The 20938-nt window shown below is 38.7% G+C and overlaps 1 protein-coding gene across 1 annotated transcript in view; it reads right to left on the bottom strand.

Annotated features, from left to right (window-relative positions):
- The window catches only part of LOC142341392 (uncharacterized), a 71775-nt gene that overhangs the window by 17823 nt on the left and 33014 nt on the right, over positions 1 to 20938 (bottom strand). The window contains exons 7-12 of the mRNA XM_075392320.1: positions 16458 to 16584; positions 14775 to 14927; positions 14128 to 14388; positions 12913 to 13301; positions 11793 to 12285; positions 8890 to 9197 (exon numbers count right to left, since the gene is read on the bottom strand). Of these exons, the coding sequence (XP_075248435.1) occupies positions 8890 to 9197; positions 11793 to 12285; positions 12913 to 13301; positions 14128 to 14388; positions 14775 to 14927; positions 16458 to 16584 (1731 nt within the window). The remainder of the gene's footprint in view (positions 1 to 8889; positions 9198 to 11792; positions 12286 to 12912; positions 13302 to 14127; positions 14389 to 14774; positions 14928 to 16457; positions 16585 to 20938) is intronic.

Genomic DNA, 20938 nt, shown 5'->3' with positions numbered 1-20938 from the left:
AGCCACTGAGTTCTGTATTTTGCTAGCTGAGCTGACCAAATTTTCAAACTCTCCAAGAGTTAGAGAAATTCTCTGTTCAAACTCGTAATCGTCTGTTGCTTTTTTGACTAATTTCAGAAATACATATGTCCCTGTCCTTTCATAGGTTTTCAGCGTTGCTCTGATTAAGCGCTTATCAGTTTTGGAAATATCGAAATAACAATCTCCAAACTCTGTGTCTTTAGTGGACGTGAAAGGCATAGTGTGCAACTTGTTTTATTACTTTCAAGTGTTATAATGTGTAAACTCCAACTCAATGGGGCGGCAAGTTGGGTTTAAACAAGTGTCGTCAAACTGCCTAATTAAATCCAAATGATTTGTGAATACAGGCTCAAGTACGCCTATGGCGTACTTGAGTCTGTCTGTTGTTCACATATTGCATAATTAATTTCAGCTGTGACCTTAGATAAGACAAAAAACATATGTGAACCTAGGTGTGTACTTGGACCAGCAGTGCACTGTACACTTTTTATTGGAATTATATGCGTACCATATGTTTTGAGAACACAAATGTGACCCACCCTGGGTGGGCATTTGAACAAGCAGTGCAGTGTACACTGTTTATTGATATTATATGCGGACCACATGTTTTGGTTCTATAGAGAAAACAGATGTGACCCTAGGTGTGTATTTGGACCAGCAGTGCAGTGTACACCGTTTATTGGAATTATATGCGGACCATATGTTTATAACTTGGAACAGATGTGACCCTGGGTGTGTGATATAATTAGAAGCACAAGTGAACCTACAGCAGTAAGGAAATTCTGATAAGAATAAACATGCACCAGCGTACAATGAAATGCTAATAATAAAATACGCTCTGGATAAGAACTGAGTTAGTACACACTATAAAGTGTATCGACCCATGTATAATAACAAAATTTAGAGCATATATCAGAGCACATACACTACCAAAATTAAAACCATATTTGACCCCAGATATAATTTGTTGAATTACACGTTGTGCAATATTACTTTAAAAATAGTTATTCATTTTCTTTAAACCTTGCGTTCAGTGCACTTTGCTTTCTTTCAACAGTTCGTTACCAGACAAACACCTACCAACAGTCTTCTATCAAATTGGTTTTAGTTTCTTTCTCAAAATTTGTACAAAAATTATGTCCGTTCAAATATTTGCTGAATCTGTAATTTCCTTGGAGCGAACATTGGTTTATCAGACAGTGTTCGAAAACTTTGTTGTGCTTATTCAACAGAAGAGACAAGGCGATGTTTGGCAAACTTACCAGCACTGCTTGATACCCAAGCTTTTCATTAACGCAATTGCTTCTTTACCAGAGAAGACAGAACCAGCAGATTGCAGTGTTATTACATCAGGAGGACATTTACCTCCAAAAACTTTGCCAACATTTCAACATCTTGGCATGGAGTCATTACCTGACGACGTTAAACGAATTTTGTTTCGTTACGATTGCGACTGTGTGCCTCTGTTTGAAAACCAGCTAGGGGCTTATCAGGCTTGCGAAAACTTAGCTGACATGTGGGGCATAAAGTCATCACCTTGCTCCCCAGAAAATCAATCCCAATTGGATTCAGCCAGCTTGCCAGTAACACCAGCAGTTGATCCGAGTCCCAGTTTGTCACCGACATCTAGTCCATCTCTCTTTGCGGGAATTCACAAGAACAATTCTACGGCTCTGTTCAGTGACAACCAGTTTGATACAACGTTACTGTCAGCTACACAATTTCAAACACCAGAACCAGCACGTGTTTTTGGTGTCACAGACACGCCAAAGATTTGCAATGCACCAAAGAAACGGCTACCTGAGAATATTTTAATGGACTTATTTGATTAACTTGAAAACTAAACTTAATGGATCATCACAAAACTCTTTTATATAGTGAGATGCTAACTTGATTTTGTTTCAAGAATGTGTGATTTCAACTTTTTAAAAGCTGAATTTAACTTTTTAAATCTGTTTTATAGCTTTAAATCTGCTGAGTCAAAGAAATTAAAACATTGCTACTGATCAAGTTCGAACATGTTCAGAAAAGACTTTCATTATAACGTAAACATTTGTTTCCTAACAAACACTCAATTATTACAACTACTATGACGTGGTGAGATTTTTCAATATTATATCCAGAAATATTTTTCCCAATCTGCAAAACTTTTGTTATTATTATATATATTAAACATAAAGTTTAGAGATATAGCCATATGTGAGAGTATGCGGTATTGACGCTAATAACATGTTAACTCCATGCCACAGCTGTAGCATGGATTGAATTCCAAATTCAATTCATAAGTCAAAGAACTGTTCAAAAAATAAAAAATAATCAAAGAAGATATTTCGAAAAAATGCATTTCAAACGTCAAATTTTGACACTTAATTCAGTAGATGCCCTCTTCAGCTTACACTAGAATCAACTCTCATTTGTTACTTGGGGATCAATTGAAAAAAAAAGAGCATGTTAGTTAGAAAAAAAAACGAAAAAAACTCAAAAAAAAAAATTTTTTTAACACATGACCTCTGACCTTTGACCCCAAAAAAGAGGGTTCCAAAAAATACTTGGGATGAAACTGATTGTTCAGTAAGACTCAGCATACTCTAAAGTACAAAACATCTCATCACACTCGTCAAATTTTACTCATCCGTTATGGAGATAATTAGCCTCTAATTAGCGACTAATTAAGGGTTAATTAACCTAATTACTAATTACTGAAAAAAAAAAAAAATTTTTGCAACGGTTTTGTACTCACTGCTTGATGCCCGACATTATTGCTCATAAGCATCATCATCAAAAAACGGGTCCTTCACCGATTTTCGAAACATCTGGCAATTAATGTCACATTAACATCTGGCATTAATTAGCATATGAAGTACCCTAAGGAAAGATGTTAGATTGGTTTTCTTTAAATTTTTGGACTTATTGGGCCCTCAGTGTAAATTTATCTCATAACAGCTGTCATCAAAAAAGGCCTCAGAAAAAAGACACATGTTTATGTCATGTAATTGTCATGTAATTGTTAATTAATGACTTGATTGACAGAAAAACAAACTTTTTTTCTGTTTATTTTTGAGCAATTTTTTTATATGGGTCCTATGTTTTTCGGCACGGGGAGCACTTTTGCTCATCACACTTAAGAACGTAGGACAACTCTAACCATCCGTAATTGAAAATGCATAAAATAGCGCTTTTTATTACAATTTTGAATATTAGCATGTTTTTCCAGGTTCTCAAAAAAAGTTTTTTCACACAAACGATGATCAGCAATACTCGGTAGGGTTCCCTGTTGTGGTATATTTTGGCATACGATTGCATGGAGAGTTGAAAACACATCTTTTTTCTCTCAAAAGTAACAAAATTTCGAAATAAAGGTATGCGCCAAAACCGACCAATCAGAAAACAGCATTTCAAAACTTCGAATTTGGCGCCTATGCAGTACTGTAGTCTCTAATACTGTAAACCCGAGAAGCCATTTCTTGTTCATTCGTTTCTACTGTTCGTACTCGAGTTTAACAATTCGTTCTTACTAAAGTTAGACAATTCAAAAATGGGTTTCCAGTGTCGTTATTGTGATTCTATTCTGAGTACAAAAGGAAATCGCTCCAGGCATGAGCATAAATTCCATCCTGATGAGATTGGTTTACCCGTATATCAATGCTCATTATGTGAGTTTACTTGTCGGAAGATTTCTTTGCTCGAAGAACACATGAAAACTGCACACCAACGATTCACCAATTGCTGTCAAAGCTGTCTACTCGGATTCAACGATTGCCATCTTTACGTACAGCATATGACTTCCGTTCATCACTTACCCGTCCTAGGTGAACAATTTCAGCCTCGAGACACTCCGTTGGAAAGTGCATTCCATGGAGTACTGAGATTGTTCGAGTCAACAGCGGCCGAAGAGTCCAATGATCTCGAAAACTTTATGCGGATACAAAAACCCAAAATAGACACTCTAATAAGTGAGCAGTTGACCCAGGGTCCTCAAAAAGTTCAACTGTGTGCAAAATTGCGGCTTGTCAAAGTTATGTATGATGAGCCAGATATGCCAGAAGATGACCGTATTGAAATATACGCAAACTCTCTGATGACTCGTGTTTATGCAAACGGACTGTCGGATGAAGCGTATTGGCAAATGGTGGAGAAGATGATGAGCGTATTGACAACATTCAACTCTTTGGGGAGTGGTTGGACACTCGAAAAAGTTCTCAAAGTTGACGTCAAATTCGCGCGTTTCAGACCAATTCTTGGTTCATCATACATCGCGTTGCCGTCAAAAATTGCCAACTGCAGAGGATTGCTCAACGTTAGGAACCATGAAGATCGAGATTGCTTCAGGTATTGTTTTGTGGCCGCTTATCACATGTATCATCAGATAAGTTTAGATAGAATTGATCGAAACTATCAAACCGACAAAACTTCACCAACTACATACAATCAACCAGGACTGCATCAACCTCTGGGCGATTTTACTATGCCCATGGGCTTTGCAGACATTCCTCAATTTGAAACACTCAACAACGTTCAGGTAAACGTGTTTGGATACGATAACGGCCAGTTTCTCCCTCTAAAAATTTCGTCATACAGCTCAGATTTTGTAATGGATTTACTTTTGCTGTACGACTGTGACCGTCATCACTACGTCCTCATTACAAACCTGGTGAAGGTTGTTTGCTACGTAAGAGGACTTGATTACAGATTCTCCTACAAAATTTGTCGAAACTGTTTTTTGATTTGTCGAGAAGGACTTGAAAGTTACAACCTACATCTCAATAACTGTTGCAAAAATGCAGCTGCTGTTATTCATATGCCTTCAAGTGAGAACAACTCATACAAATTCACGAACTTGGCTGCTACATGGTTTGTCCCTCTTGTTATCTATTTTGACTTCGAGTCTTTCTTACGACCCGTGTCTTCTTGCAAGGGACCAAGTGATAAAGCCTTTACACAGGTCAAGGAGATACATGAACCGTGTGGCTTTGCGCTAACAGTGATAGATCACCATTCATCAAAGCCAATCTTTCATCATGTAGACAGTTCTCCTGCTTGCATGACAAATTTTGTCGAAATGCTTCACAAACTAGCCAGAGATATTCATCAGCAGAAAAGGAAGCACCCTTTCTTCAAAGGCGATAGACGAAATTTGGGAAAGTCTAACGCTACGCACTGTTGGATTTGTGAAAAATCGTTTTCAGAAACGGAAGATCCAGAGAACACAATTGACCTGGACCATTGCCACTACAGTGGTAAATTCTTGGGATGGGCACATGAGAAATGCAACCGCTTGAGACGAAATATCAATTTCACCCCTGTTGTGGGTCATAATATTCAAAATTATGACTTACATCACATTTGCTTGGCACTGAACAACTGCGAGCCAACCACAACCATCAGCGTCATACCAGCCACCGACGAAAAATACATATCAATGACATTTGGTGTGCTTATTGACACTTTCGTAACGGAAAAGGGAAAAACAGTGAAAGTTTACGAATATCTTCGATTCATAGACTACTTCAAGATGATGAACAGTTCTTTAGAGAAACTTGTTGAAATTTTACCCGATGACCGTTTCGAAATAATGAGGGCAATGTTTTCTACATTATCTGATGCTAACCTTCAGCTACTTAAACAGAAAGGCTACTACCCTTACTCTTATGTGACTAGTCGGTCCAAGTTCAGTGACACCAGTCTCCCGCCACTGAGCAAGTGGGGTAACACTCTGGACGGAGGGGCAGTGAAGGTAACGGAGACTAATTTACAACATGCACGCAGGATGTGGGAAATTCTGGAATGTGGAACACTGCAGGATTATCATGACTCATACTTGAAGCTCGACTGTGCACTACTCGCATGTGTTTGCGAATTCCATCGACAGTTGAGTTTCGATACGTATAAACTGGACTGTATGCACTTCTTCACCCTACCCAATATGGCTAAGGAAGCATCACTTAGAATCTGCAAAGCCAATGTCGAGTTACTGACTGAGCGCGAACACTTGGACATGATTGAACCCGCAATTCGCGGTGGAGTCACATCTGTCTTTGAAAGTCGGCGCTTCACTGCAAATAACTCCTATATTCCCAACCACGATAGCACGGAGGAATCCTGTTTTGGTTTCTGTGTCGACGCTAATAACCTTTATGGTGGCGTAATGCAATTAGAGAAACTACCGCTCGCCGACTTTGCGTTCAACACAGATATTCAACTTCAAGAGATTTTGGACACCGCCGATGACGCTAGCATTGGATACTTTGTAGAGGTCGATATCTCTTACCCGCCGAGCCTTCATGATGAGCATCGCGATTTTCCGTTGGCGCCCACAAAAGACGTGGTTGAAGATGAGTGGTTGAGCGATTACCAGATCGAATTAAAAGAACAACACAATCTCCCATCTTCCAAAGTAAAGAAACTCCTGCAAACGTTCTTTGATAAAGAGAGATATGTGGTCCACTACAAACTGCTGAAACTTTATGTCCAACTCGGCTTGGTAATCAGGAAAGTTCACAGAGTGCTTCAATTTCGACAAGAAAACTGGCTGTCGCCATACATTACACTAAATAGTGAAAAGCGGCAAGTTGCGTCAAACAAGTTTGAAGAGAACTTTTATAAACTGATGAATAATGCAGTTTATGGTAAAAACTGCGAATCGAAAAGACGCAGAAATAAAATAACAATCTCACGAGATGCCGAGCATGCGCTGAAGATAATATCCAGATTTGAGTTTGATCGCTATATGATCTTTGGGGAGAATTTAGCAGCCTTGACCACACGACCAAAGTCCATTTATTGGAACACTCCCACTATTGTGGGAGCGACTATATTAGATCTTGCAAAATTCCACATGTACTCATTCCATTACAATGTGATGCGCCCCAACTTTAATTGTCGCCTTCTTTACAGAGATACAGATAGTCTCCTTTATGCGATAAAAAGCGACGATTTTTATACAGAGTTATCGCAGAAGCCTCAGTCAGTATTAAGTCATTTTGATTTCTCAAATTACCCGCCCAATCACTTTCTTTACGATACCACTAACAAAAGAGTCGTCCTCAAATACAAGGACGAATTCGCCGGCGACTATATTACTGACTTTATCTGTTTGAAGCCGAAGCTGTACTCCATCCTGTCAAAAAGTAAGTTTATTCTCTCATAAAACAAAATTGTTAGTTGTTGTATAAAAATTCGTATTGGGTTAATAGGCATCTGGAAGGTGTTAAATCGTATTATATTTACATAGGGGGTTAGTAATTATAATAGCACCTAATTTTTCTCATTTCTTTCTTTCTTTTAGGTTGTCGAAAACTTTCAGCAAAAGGGGTGACGAGGGCCGCACAACAACATCTTCGCCACGTCGACTTCCTAAACACTCTCAGCACTGGAAACCACCTGCGCTCAGAGAACACCAGGATTGTGTCCGACCACCACAGGCTGCAGACAGTTACTACAAACAAAATTTGTCTGTCAGCTTTTGACAACAAGCGCCAAGCGCTATATACTACCCGATGGCACAAAAACCCTCCCGTTTGGCCATTATGAAATTGTCGATTATGCTATCGATGAAATTGATTGGAATAACGACGATGTGGAATGGGATTATGACGATTTTAGCGACTTACTTTTGAGCTCTAGCCCAGATTGGGATAACAGTTTTGTTGTACCACATTCCTCTCCAGATACCACCCAAAGCTCCAACACATGGCAACCACCAGACCCCGGTTTTGTCGCTGCTCAGAATATAAATGATTCGGATATTGAAAGTAGCGATATCGTTGATTTCGATGCCAGTTTTGAAGAAAACTCTACGCCCGATAATCCGTTCATTAATTTTGAGGCAGAAGAAGCAAGTGAAAGCGAGTCAGAGGGCCCAGTGTGCAAAACTGCAAGGCGATATTAGTGTGCATAATTAAATTTAATTGCCCAGAGAGAGACACGCAAAACTGAACCAGTATTGATTTTGCATGCAGTGTGATATTTGGTTTTAATTTAATTTGTTTGAGTGTTTTGAAATCAAAAGCAAGCGGCGAGACAGAAGGCAAAGTTAAAGGGAAACAAAAGCGGCAAGACTCAAAAGGGAATGATTGAATAGGAGAGGGATATAAACAGCGGCGGAAAGATTTTATCCCGCCTATCCTATTCCCACTTAACCGCCACTACCTATTATCCTATGGTTAAGAGTCGAATGATAACCCCCCCCCCTTCTTTACGTAGGTATTATATACTACTGTCGTCACCATAAAAATAGTCAACTATAAACATGAAACCGAATTGTTGTGAAATGGAAAAAAAATTGTTTGAAGAACGAGACTTTAATTCATTAATTGGCTATTACTTCTTAGTTCTATCATGGCCATTAGTGATGAAAATTTAAAAATTTAGACCCTGATAGCGATAATGTTGAACCTTTCAATAACCTTCAAAAACCGACAACCTCAAAACTTCCTAAGTTTCAAAACAAAAAAGAAAAGAAAATCCTTAAATTTGAAACCAAAAGAACGTGAAAAATATGAGAAATGGGAACAAGCACGAAAGTGTTTGCGTTTTGTCTTAGCAAAACAGACATCGTTCTTGTCTTAGATTGTATTTTACACTTAAAACCAACATTTTATAAAAATTTCGGGCTAAATTATGCATATTTGATTGTTTCATTAGTGCGTGCATAGCATAAGGCAAGGATTCAGAGGGAGCTAGCTTACAGTGAGAAGTAAGCTAAAAAAATAAAGTATGCATATCCCAAAAAAATGGAAACAAAGTTTAGAAAATTTGCCAAAAACTTGATAAATTTAGAAAATTTGTTAAATTTAGAACCACATTTATCAAGTTAATGTGGTTAATAAGGATACAAATTTTGTGTCCTATTATTCTGAGAAATATTACCTGTGTATGTTCGTCATGCATCTCAGCCATTAGTAACTTTTGTTCATGAAGTTTGACAGAATTCCTGTCGTGGTTCTCATGAGCAACCCGAATCTGTTCAATCACCCTTGTCTGACCTTCGTTCAGCTTTGCGACTATCTTTGGAACGTGCTTAACGTAGCTGAGCAACTCGAATTTTAGTCCACTGACGTCATGTCTAAGTGCTGTCAAGTCATCGCTTCGAAGTTCTTCTTTCTTCTCCGTTTTGATTTGGTTGCGCATGTGTTGGTCTTTCATCGCTTTTAAGATTGAGTTCAGACGTTCCTGAGCTAGAAATGGGAAAAAAAACATTGAAAAAATGTTTTCAGGAGTCGAAGCATGAATTCTAGCTTTTGTGATGAAAAGCGATGGATGCGGCGAATAAGATGGGAAAAAAATGGATGTGGCGAGTCATAAAAAATTCTCTGCTAAACTTAACGCATTTCTTAGAAAAAATTCACCAAATTCATCGCATCATATCTTTAAAATAAATTTGCGATGAATATTTGTTCCACTGCTAATCACGGGATTTGACTAAAATTCTTGATTTTATTCTGTTTAATTGATCTTGGTGATTTTGACCGCAAAAATTGCAGTCTGCGCTGCAAACTTTTCATGTTTCAAAAGTTATTTTGAGAAAAAAATCCAATAAAACAGTTTTTGTTCTAAAAACGCTCATTGAAGTGGATTCGAAGTTGGCTCGGTAAATTTATAAATCCGATCTATAGTATTAATAGGAGACCTGTAATCAAAGAAAATCGCGTAACTGGAGTGCCAAAAGCTGAAGTTTAATGTGCTTAACTGGATAACTGGCGATTTCTGTTCACATTTTTTTCACGATTATCTGACAGTTTGACCAACCCCAACACAACCCCCGCCCTCCAGATAGAAGTTTAATCGTCTTCATAATGTTTTGTTAATGGATTTTAAGTTACATGACAATTCACCCAATGCCATTTTACCCAATGCCATTTTACCCAACCTGCTATTGTACCCAATGCAATTTTACCCAATGCCATTTACCCAATGCCATTTTACCCTGCGCCAATTTACCCAACCTGCTTTTGTACCCAATGCAATTTTACCCAATGCCATTTACCCAATGCCATTTTACCCAAAGCCATTTTGCCCAACCTGCTATTGTACCCAATGCAATTTTACCCACTGCCATTTACCCAATGCCATTTTACCTTCAGCCATTTTACCCAACCTGCTATTGTACCCAATGCAATTTTACCCAATGCCATTTACCCAATGCCATTTTACCCAATGCCATTTTACCCAACCTGCTATTGTACCCAATGCAATTTTACCCAATGCCATTTACCTAATGCCATTTTACCTTCAGCCATTTTACCCAAACTGCTTTTGTACCCAATGCAATTTTACCCAATGCCATTTACCCAATGCCATTTTACACAATGCCATTTTACCCAACCTGCTATTGTACCCAACGCAATTTTACCCAATGCCATTTACCCAATGCCATTTTACCTTCAGCCATTTTACCCAACCTGCTTTTGTACCCAATGCAATTTTACCCAATGCCATTTACCCAATGCCATTTTACCCAATGCCATTTTACCCAACCTGCTATTGTACCCGATGCAATTTTACCCAATGCCATTTACCCAATGCCATTTTAACTTCAGCCATTTTACCCAACCTGCTATTGTACCCAATGCAATTTTACCCAATGCCATTTACCCAATGCCATTTTACCCTACGCCATTTTACCCAGCCTGCTATTTTACCCAATGCAATTTTACCCAATGCCATTTACCCAATGCCATTTTACCCAAAGCCATTTTGCCCAACCTGCTATTGTACCCAATGCAATTTTACCCAATGCCTTTTACGCAATGCCATTTTACCCAATGCCATTTTACCCAACCTGCTATTTTACCCAATGCCATTTACCCAATGCCATTTACCAATGCCATTTACCCAATGCCATTTTACCCTACGCCATTTTACCCAACCTGCTATTTTACCCAATGCAATTTTACCCAATGCCATTTACCCAATGCCATTTTACCCAATTCCATTTTACCCAATGCCATTTACCCAATGCCATTTTACCCAACCTGCTATTTTACCCAATGCAATTTTACCCAATGCCATTTACCCAATGCCATTTTAACCAATGCCATTTTACCCAATGCAATTTTACCCAATGCCATTTACCCAATGCCATTTTACCCAATGCCATTTTACGCAATACCATTTTACCCAACCTGCTATTTTACCCAATGCCATTTTACCATATGCCATTTTTTTACCCAATACCAACTTACCCAATGCCCTTTGATCTTTTCGTTCAATTATCCGATAACAAATTAGCAGTCGCTATTAGAAGGATGATTTAAAATATTTGTGGACATTATAATCCCATGTTCGGTTGCGATAGTTTCATATCAAGTCCCACTGGCCATTTATTTTATAGTCGGCTAAATGGTCGTTCTGGTTAATTTAGCAATAGGGTAAATTGGGTAAGTTGGCATTGGGTAAAATGGTATTAGGTATAATGGCATTGGGTAAAATGGCATTGGGTATAATGGCGTTGGGTAAAATGGCAGTGGGTATAATGGCATTGGGTAAAATGGCATTGGGTATAATGGCATTGGGTAAAATGGCATTGGGTATAATGGCATTGGGTAAATTGGCATTGGGTAAAATAGCATTGGGTATAATGGCATTGGGTAAAATGGAATTAGGTAAACTGTCCTGACACCGGATTGCATAACCTAGCCTAATAAAAGCAACCCAAAATCACTGCAACAGCACGAATTAGTATGTTCACCCAGTCTGGTGGAAACAAAAACTTTTTCACAAGGGGGGGGGGGGGGTGGGGGGGGGGTATTAAGTTTGCACATATCACTTACCCACTTTCTTTTTCCTAACTTTCACTCTATACTCTGGGTCAGCAGCATAATTCAACCACTTCAAATTAAAACACATTGAATCCAGTTTGTTCAGCAATCTCAGCAACTTCCGAACTGATGGAAAGACATTGAAAGGCGAAGGAAGCCGCGAGTCGTCCGAAATGAAGTCGGCGTAAATACCCGAACGTGAAAACTTCCACTCCGTGTCAATATTTTCCTCAATGCTGTCCAACGTTTTTGTAATCATGCCGACCAGAACATTCAGCAAAACAACAACAGCCAGAAAATTGAAAAGGACGAAAAGAATTGAGCCAACAAGAGTGTGAATTGTCCAATAAGGGTAGACTTTTGAAGCGAAAACGAGACTGGAGTATCCAAATATTGTCCAGTATAACTGGTATAAGCAGCCACCCAGTGTCGTGAATTGGAACTCGTGTCGTTCGTATTTCTGCCGAACAAGCAAAGGACACGCTAAAGAGTCGTTTGAAGCAGCCTAAATAAGATTGCGTCAGATATACAAAATCTTGCAAAACCAGTTTTCATGGAGTTAATTCTGAATTCAGATCATACGAGAAAGCCGGTTTTTAATGTTTCACCAGCCACTAATTTTATTTAAAAATTCGTTTAACACCTTAAAAATATGGGTCTTTTCGATTACAGCCCCTCCCCCCACCCCACCCACAAATTCATGGGTTCCATTATGGTGTAATTATCATGATGGGGGATAGGTTATATGACTACTAAGCGGGAGGGTTGGCTATAAAGAAAAAACCCAAAAAATGAGCCCAAAACCTCTCAGGCCCTCCCATTGGTTGAAAGATCCAAAACTCCCAAAATTACCCTGCTTCTGGCCATAAATTTCTTCCTCGTAAAGCTTCCTTGGCAACTTCGCTGAACCGCATTTTTAGAGTTTATCAATAATCTAAGAGCGGTCGATGAACAACGACTAAAAACCCTCATGTTTTAATAGTTTATCCCGTTTGTTTTGACAAAGTGGCAAATTACTCAATTATTAAATACGGTCAGAGCTTCAACTTCTTTTCGGGGCAATAATTTCTTGGGGCGGGGGGGGGAGGTATAATGGGAAAGGCCCGAAAACAGTTCCAGTTAAAGATTTAACCTTGCTGCATTGAGTTTGGGCAACCAATTGGTCCTTCCAGTACAAACTGTTAGTCGCACTCGCAAACGAGAAGTACATGATCAGAAAAAGAGCCATAAACTTTGTAATCTCAATCAAAGAAGACGCCAGACTCATTTGCAATTTCCCCAGAAGTCGGCTAGCCGAGAAATAGTACAAAATTCGGTTAACTGCCGTCAAGGTCCCGAGGCAGATTCCGGCTTCATATATCAGCAGATTGTCGAAGAAGTTCCACTTGTCGCGTTCCAGACCTTTCAGTTCGGGGCGGGGGTCCAGAGAATCGTTGATCCGGGCGACACTGGCTACGAAGAATGTGATGGCGATTGTGAAGTCCCAAAAATTCCAAAGGTCACGTAAGTACGTAGCAGCACCTAAAATTTTTGAGTTTCAATATTACACTGATATTCCAGCCGCCATTTTTTTTAAAATAAAACGCAAAAATTGGTCTTTAAAGTTTGCAAACCGAGCAAGCTTCGGTATGGTCAGTTTGCTCACTACAAAAAATGACGTCTTAGAAATCACCTCAAATCATATATTTCTAAAATATATCTTAGCAGATTATTCTGCGCACGATTCTTCTTTGCTTACGTACTGCACTCAAATTCGCCTCTGATCACAGTGCTCGAACCGACGACATCCACGCCAAGACCACGCAAGATCTTGGATTCTCCAAGAACCACACGAGGGTTTCCAGGATATTGGCAAGAACTTGCGTTGATTCCCACGCGAGCGTTTCCAAGTGCGTAAAAGTTTCAGCCGAGCGTTTCTAAGATCTTGGCACGATCTTTCAAGAAGTTGCGTCATTTTCCCAGGATCTTGGGAGTCCCCGCGTGGGGTCGCGCACTGGGAAATTAGCCTGCTTTTTTCCATCACCTGTCATTTTTTAAACCAAAAGTAAAAGCTACGCTCTTCAAGGTACGATCAGAAGTCGTTTTGATCTGGTACCTCAACCAGGGTATCGTCGGCAGTAAACGTAAAAAAGTTTGGATCTTTTCCGTTTGTGCCCCCCCCCCCCAGCTTAGTGGGTCATATTATTTGCACACCCCAGGCGCACGTGTCATATTTTTACATAATTATCTACTATGTAATGGCACCTGCTCTGTAACTTGGGTTGCATAACGTAATGGGGGGGCACAAACGGAAAAGATCCGAAAGTTTTGGTGCGATACACAAAACGTAAGAAATTAGCCCAAATACCCTTGGCCTTCATTTCCTGCAGTTCTCTCCACATACTCCCCACCATCCACATGAATATGAGAACTTCATACCACTTGATCGCCTGTCCGTGTCTGAATGAGTTGCCCCCCAAATCCCCGGGCACGGGGGGCTGCAGCTTAACCTGGCTCCAGGTCATCACACAGATGAACACAATGTGGCAGGAGATATTGGCTACGAACTTCATCAGAGGGATTTTTAGGAATTTGTCCGTCTTGGCGGAAGGTGGAAGGAGGAGCAAACCTGTAATTGGCAAATAATTTTCGTGTTACCCTGGTAGACCACCGAAAAAGAAACGGGTCTATTTTGTACCCCCCCCCCCCCCCCCCCCAGTGTTTTTATGACCGCCACTTCACTTACAAGTTATCTGTTGTGATATAACACGTTACTGTGTAAGAAAATATTGCTTGGGGCGTTAATAAAATGTGCCCACTAAGTTGGGGGGGGGGGGGGGGGGTACAATAGATTTTATGGTAAATAGCTAAGTATACAGGAACCTCTGGCATTTTAGCTTCTGGCACTGCAGACTGACATTTTCTAATCTCTGGCATTTTGAAACGTACACGTACACGTGCGTGTTTAATGTTATTTTTGATTTTTTGAATATCATGAAAGGGTCCAGATCTTACCCAGTATCCAAACAGGTGTTGCGACTACCATGAGGAGGAGTATCTTGAGTCTCTCGGCGTCCTTTTTGTGTCGCCATCCCCCAATGCCTCTGATGAACTCATCCGCCAATGCAAGCTGACAGTGCGAATGAGCCACAAACAACTTGTGCTCGCCTGAATAAAGATCAAGGATGACGTCAGATGCAAACAACCTCAGTTCAACCCACCTAGACAATAATAACCTCTAATCCTACCGCCCTGACTAATATGACCTCTTTGTCATTTTGATTCAATCGAAGTTTTTTTGGACAGCTTTAATAACCTACAAATTATCTCTAATCAGGTTAAATTACGCTCAAGATTTTTACGCTCACAACCGCCTCTTATTGGGATGGTTTCCCAGGCTGAGGTGTGTACTCTAAATCGTCTTAATCAGACCGTCCCAGACCGAAAATGCCTCTGACCAGACCGTCCCAAACCGAAGGTGCCTCTGATCAGACTCAACCGCGCTCGACAGTTTCTGTGCACTCGAAGTGCATTCAAATTGGTCCGTGATCAAACTCAAGCGCGCTCAAAAGTTTCTGTGCGCTCAAAAAGATCTGCATTCCTGATCAGACCCACCTGCGCTCGAATGTTTCTGAGTTCGAAATAGTTTCTGATCAGACTCAGTTGAGCTCGAAATGCTCTCTGATCGCAGGACCTCGAGCGCAAGATTATCGAAAACTTGCTCTCGAACCATTTATGATCATATCCAATTGCATTCGAACCAATTAAGATCAGACTCACTTGCGCTTGAAGCCGTTAATGACCAGACTCAATTGCGCTCGAATTAGTCTGATCAGAGAATGATTTTAATTATGAGCAAATTTCTTAATTTTGCTTTAATAACTTCATATCATGAAAATTGATGTTTGCAGTAACATACTCAACTATGGAAGCGCCAATGCCGAAAGTTTTGCCAAGAAAAATAAAACTTAGCCGCTGGGGAAATGATTTATTTTGCATACCGTTAGTGCATAAATCTGACTCAATGGATGAACTTATACAGCTTTCCATAAGAAACGTTTCAATCTACAGTTGATTAAAATTATCTAAGGGGACCGGCATTTGCTATCAACTGGACCCTCTGGTTCTGATCAGTCCCATCGGACTTTAGATGATTCTCTGATCAGAACGCTTCTATACTGTTGTATCTTGGTAGAGGCGACATGTCTCAGTAAAAAAGATACACAAAATTTGGAAAAAAAATGCACTCGAAATCTTTTCTGATAGGACTCAGTTGCGCTCGAACCCTTTATGATCAGACCCAAATGCACTCCAACCGTTTATGATCAGACCAAGTTGCGCTTGAAGCTGTTTACAATCAGACCCAATTGCGCTCAAAGCCGTTGATGATCAGACTCATTCGCGCTCAAATTAAACTTTGCTCAAGTGCGCTTCTGTGCTCTAAATGCCCCTGTAATCTCGAGTGCAAAATAGTCAGCTGTGCGCTTCATAGGGTCTGATCAGGACAATTTCGAGCGCACACCTCAGCCTTCTTTAACCCATTTTTCCAATCGGGACGGGTTAGTTCCCGTATGTTCAAGTCGTGTTATATTCTTACCACCCTTTCTTTTATAGGAATCTAAATAAGTTCATACCACTCTCAAATCTCTCTAAAAACTTGCAGCTTATTTTGTTCGTATAAAAGAGTGCTTGTCTAACCTTGTAATGCCTCCTGCAACCTGCACAGTGGCTCCCCTATCTCCACTTTCTGACCACAGTCGTATTTGTCACCATCCGCCTTCTCGTGCAGCTGCCCTTTATTGTGGTGCTTGCCCACTTTTCTGTCCTGTCAATATTTTTGTCCGATATATTTTGTCTGTTCGAAAAATATTGACAGGACAATCGTATTTTTGCGTGTCTGTTCGTATGCTTGCGCGCGCGGCCGCTGCTGTTAATGTGTATGCGCGTGAATGTGAGTGTGTGTATGTGCGTGCGTGCGTGTGTGTGTATGTGTGTGTGTGTGTGTGCGTGTTTGTGTGAAATCTAAATGTCTCACTATATACTCTAGCCGAGGCTTGGAATTTGTGAAAAGACTTTACGAGTCAAAAAAGAGGTAAACATCGACTTTACTTGTACAGTATTGTTCTCAAATTCTAATGACAAGCCAAAAAATTCAGAAAACAGAGCAATATTTTGCAATCATATGCAAAATAGTGGCATATAATTGTTTTGAACGAGTGAAAAAGGTGAACCAAAGTCTGTTAATGAACTCGGAGAACTTGAGTCATAAAGGGTACCCATGAATGGCGGTTACATGACATTTTACGCAATTTCATTTTACCCAATGCCATTTTACCCAATGCTGTTTGATCTCTTCGTTCAATTATCAGATTACAAATTAGCAGTCGCTATTACAAGGATGATTTAAACTATTTGTGGATAATATAATCCCATGTTTGGTTAATTGTTATACTTTCATATCAAGTCCCACGGGCCATTTATTTTATAGTTGGCTAAATAGTAGTTCTGGTAAATTTAGCATTAGTTTAAATTGGGTAAGTTTGCATAGGGTAAAATGAAAATGGGTAAATTGTCCTGACACCATGAACGGCAATATACCCAACTTGAGGACAACCAACTTGAGGACCAAACAACGTCTGGTCAGGTTCCACTGAAACAAATTATTCCAAATGTTAACTTTTCGTGTTTATAACTTTTTGAAAAGTCTTCATTTATTTTTTTGTCCAAATCGGATTCTCGAAGTCAGTATGGAAAAATTTTGCAATACATAAATTTAGCAACAAATGGTCTGGAATTGAACGAATGAATTAGTTGATTTGCAACCAAAACAGGTAGACTCGGTAATGTGCGTAAACACATAATGTTCCGACCCCGCTTACCCATATTCTTGACTTAATTGGCTACCAAATGACGATGAGATAGAAAACTATCAAAAACATACACATCGTTCAATAAACAACCGATGAAATACGATAATGCAAAGCTAGAGGACTGCTAAGAATTGTTGATAATAGGAATAACAGAAAGGACAAAAAAATAATCAAAAAACAAAAATTAATTTCGACCAAAACTCGATGTCTACAATAGAAAAGATTGTAACAAAATCAAACTCACATCGGATAAAAACCAAAACAAAACAATTTAACCTATTTTCACTAGATAAAATCAGGGACTTGACAACAATGCGACTGGTTTACAAGTCAACAAAAAAGCAAATAAATGCGAAGTTCAAAAAAACTTTTCCATTTTTGAAAATATTTAATTTCACAGTTATTAATGTCATTAGATATCAACTGAAATCACTAAAATGTTCATTTATATCTACATAGGAAGGAATTGAGACATGTCATCATCCAATTCTCGATTTTTACCTGCAGAAACAGTAAATTGTCATTTTCCCTTCATCTTAACATCAACAAGTGTCTTTTATAAAAGGACTACTTAGACATGACAACAAAAAGAAACCCAAAAATTGAACAGTATCAAAATCTTAAGAATATTCATGAAACTAGATGGTCAAAGCAATCAGTCACAACATATAACTCAGCGGGAACAAAATTGGAATCAACAAGTGTAATTGATACTCTTAATGAGTGAGGCTGTGTTACATGGTGACGAAAAATTAAACCTAGAAGGAGACAGAAAAAAAATTATTTAATTTGAAAGTCATTAAAACAAACAGCTGTAAACTGAAATCTTTAACTAGGTTGAGTTATACTTCTTGTGGAAGCAAAAAAGCAATCCTTATTGGGTAAATGGCGTACTTTTAGGGAAAAGAAAGACAAACATAGGCAAAATAAAAAAGCCACAAATTTTCCGAGATAACTATGTCTCAGCCCAAAGAGCATAAACTTTTCAATAAAAACAGTTAACATAACCAGATACGCTTTTTTCCAACGTTGAACAATTTCCTACAGTGCTTTTTTAAAATTGTAACTATCAATAAAGTGGTAATTCATTCGACGATGAAACAGTAGGAACACATACAATATGCAATTATGATCAAAAATAAAAGAAAATTGAAATTGCGTAGTACCAAAATAAAGAAACGGTCAGTTAGATACAAAACCGGCATTTATCTATAACTCACAGGAAGAGATTGCGCCCGAAATTGAGCGAAATAAGTTAAAAAAGTGGCAAATTTCAAAGTTTCACCTATTTTTTCTAAAAACGAATATAATCCAAGTCATTGCAGACATTAGATAACAACTGGAAAAAAAATGTCTAGGTTCTCTTGTGCCTTCTAAAAATTGACTGGATCTTTGATTGGGGACACTAAATCATTGGGCTACAAAAAGTATAAGAACTGAAACCAAAACGCAAGAACTCCATAAAAATTTACGAAAACAATTGGCCAGAGCCATAAAAACCATGACATTAACTCTGAAACCATGATACAATCTCTTTGAGTCTCATTTTTTGTAAAAAGTATCTGTCATTATTTAGGCCCTGATTTGAATTTTTTGTTCGTAGATTAAATAAAAAACATTTACATAGCGGAAATATTTTGAGAAAAAGGTCGCGCCCCATTGAAATCTAAAAAAAATTTTATCATCAGGATCCATGGTGAGATCAAGATTAGCCCAGATTTTACCTAGCGTCTAACAAAGACACTCAATTAATGAAATGGTTGCGAAATAGAACAATTCCATACAAAATTTTTCAGTTTGTCAAAAAAAAGCATTTTGTATAATTATCGAGTTTAAATTTAAAAAAATTGGCAAAATTAAAATTCCAGAAGATTCTTACAGCAGGCGGGAGTACAACTGGCTCTTTTTTGAGCTAATGAAGAATATGACCGCAGTTTTAAGGTTTCTTTTTTTCAGCAAATTTGAAACAAAGGGGCTAAAAAAAGCCATTTTTTGAAAAATTATTACAAATTCTGGCCATAAACTCGGATCGAACAATTCAGCAACCCTCCCCCAGAGATAAAATCAATAACACTACAGTTCATATTTTAAACAAATTTTAGCAAAATTCACGAAAATTTGGTCAAAATTGACAAATATTTGGTCAAAAATGTTAATAAAAACAGCTGAATTACGTCTAATATTCAATAATTTTAAACCTCGATAACTCTCTATAAAAATCGAAAATTGAAGAAAAAAGTTTTTAATTCCATATTCTAAGCTGGACGGACTTTTTAATGATAGCAGTCACAACTCTCTACGATTATTATATCGATCGGCCAAAATTGTCTGAACAAAAAAAAAACATTTGAGTATATAGTTCCTCCCCCCTCAAGAGGGGTCGGAACAACTAAGTAGTAACATTGCCGAAATTCTAGTTAGACGATGCAACCGCGTACCTAACACAGAACAATTGCAGTTAGGCTACTCATTAACTAAGACCATTTGAAATTAGGATGGGGGAATTTAAAGTGAGGAGGGGGGAATACAAGTGAAGATATCAAAGAAACGTTGAATATTCAAATTGAAAAAATAAAAGTTTTAAAAATTTCAAGTTTTCAATATTTTATTCAACTATCAAAGTTTTTTCCCAAAAAACATTTTGCTAAGATTGTTTTTGATTCTGAGGCTTCCTTCTTTTTCGATAGTAATAATTCGGTGCCAACGAGTTTCAATTTATGCTTTTCTTTCGCTTTTAAATAAATTTTTCAAGCGTTTTAGCCGAACCTACATCCGATTAATAAAAATATTTTGCCCTCGCTTCCTTTAAAATGGTAAAGTGGAAGGCGCAAAACGCTAACTGAGAAGATATGGTTTTTCCACAGCCCTTAAAAACTGCGCGGAGATCTTATTTACCATTGCTATCTACAATGGAGCAACTGAAGGTTGACCCTGACAATCTATTTCTCAGCTCACATTTCCGTAGATTGAAAAATTGAAGGTCATCACTCATGCCGTCCTGTGACCCCTTAAAATAGGCAATGAAGCGTTGGTCACTGACATCAAAACCGAAACTTGTTTGCCGTCCGTACATCAAAATCGGTATAATCCCCCCTTTTTAACTCAAACAATGTATAAGTGCCCACCCGGGGGGGGGGGGGGGGGGGGGGGGGAGGATTTTCCCGGAATACACCCTAATCCCCGCTAATTAGGGGTGAAATAGGGGGTGAAACCTCCTCCCGGGCATCAAAAAGTGATGAAAGTTGTAACAATAGTGGACGATTTTTTTGTGGACATGATATGGATCAAACATTTGCAGCATTTGTTGAT

This window comes from Convolutriloba macropyga, chromosome 6, assembly GCF_964194025.1.
Source record: "Convolutriloba macropyga chromosome 6, txConMacr16.3, whole genome shotgun sequence".
Classification (NCBI taxonomy): domain Eukaryota; kingdom Metazoa; phylum Xenacoelomorpha; order Acoela; family Convolutidae; genus Convolutriloba; species Convolutriloba macropyga.
This window is presented reverse-complemented; position numbering and strand designations above follow the sequence as displayed.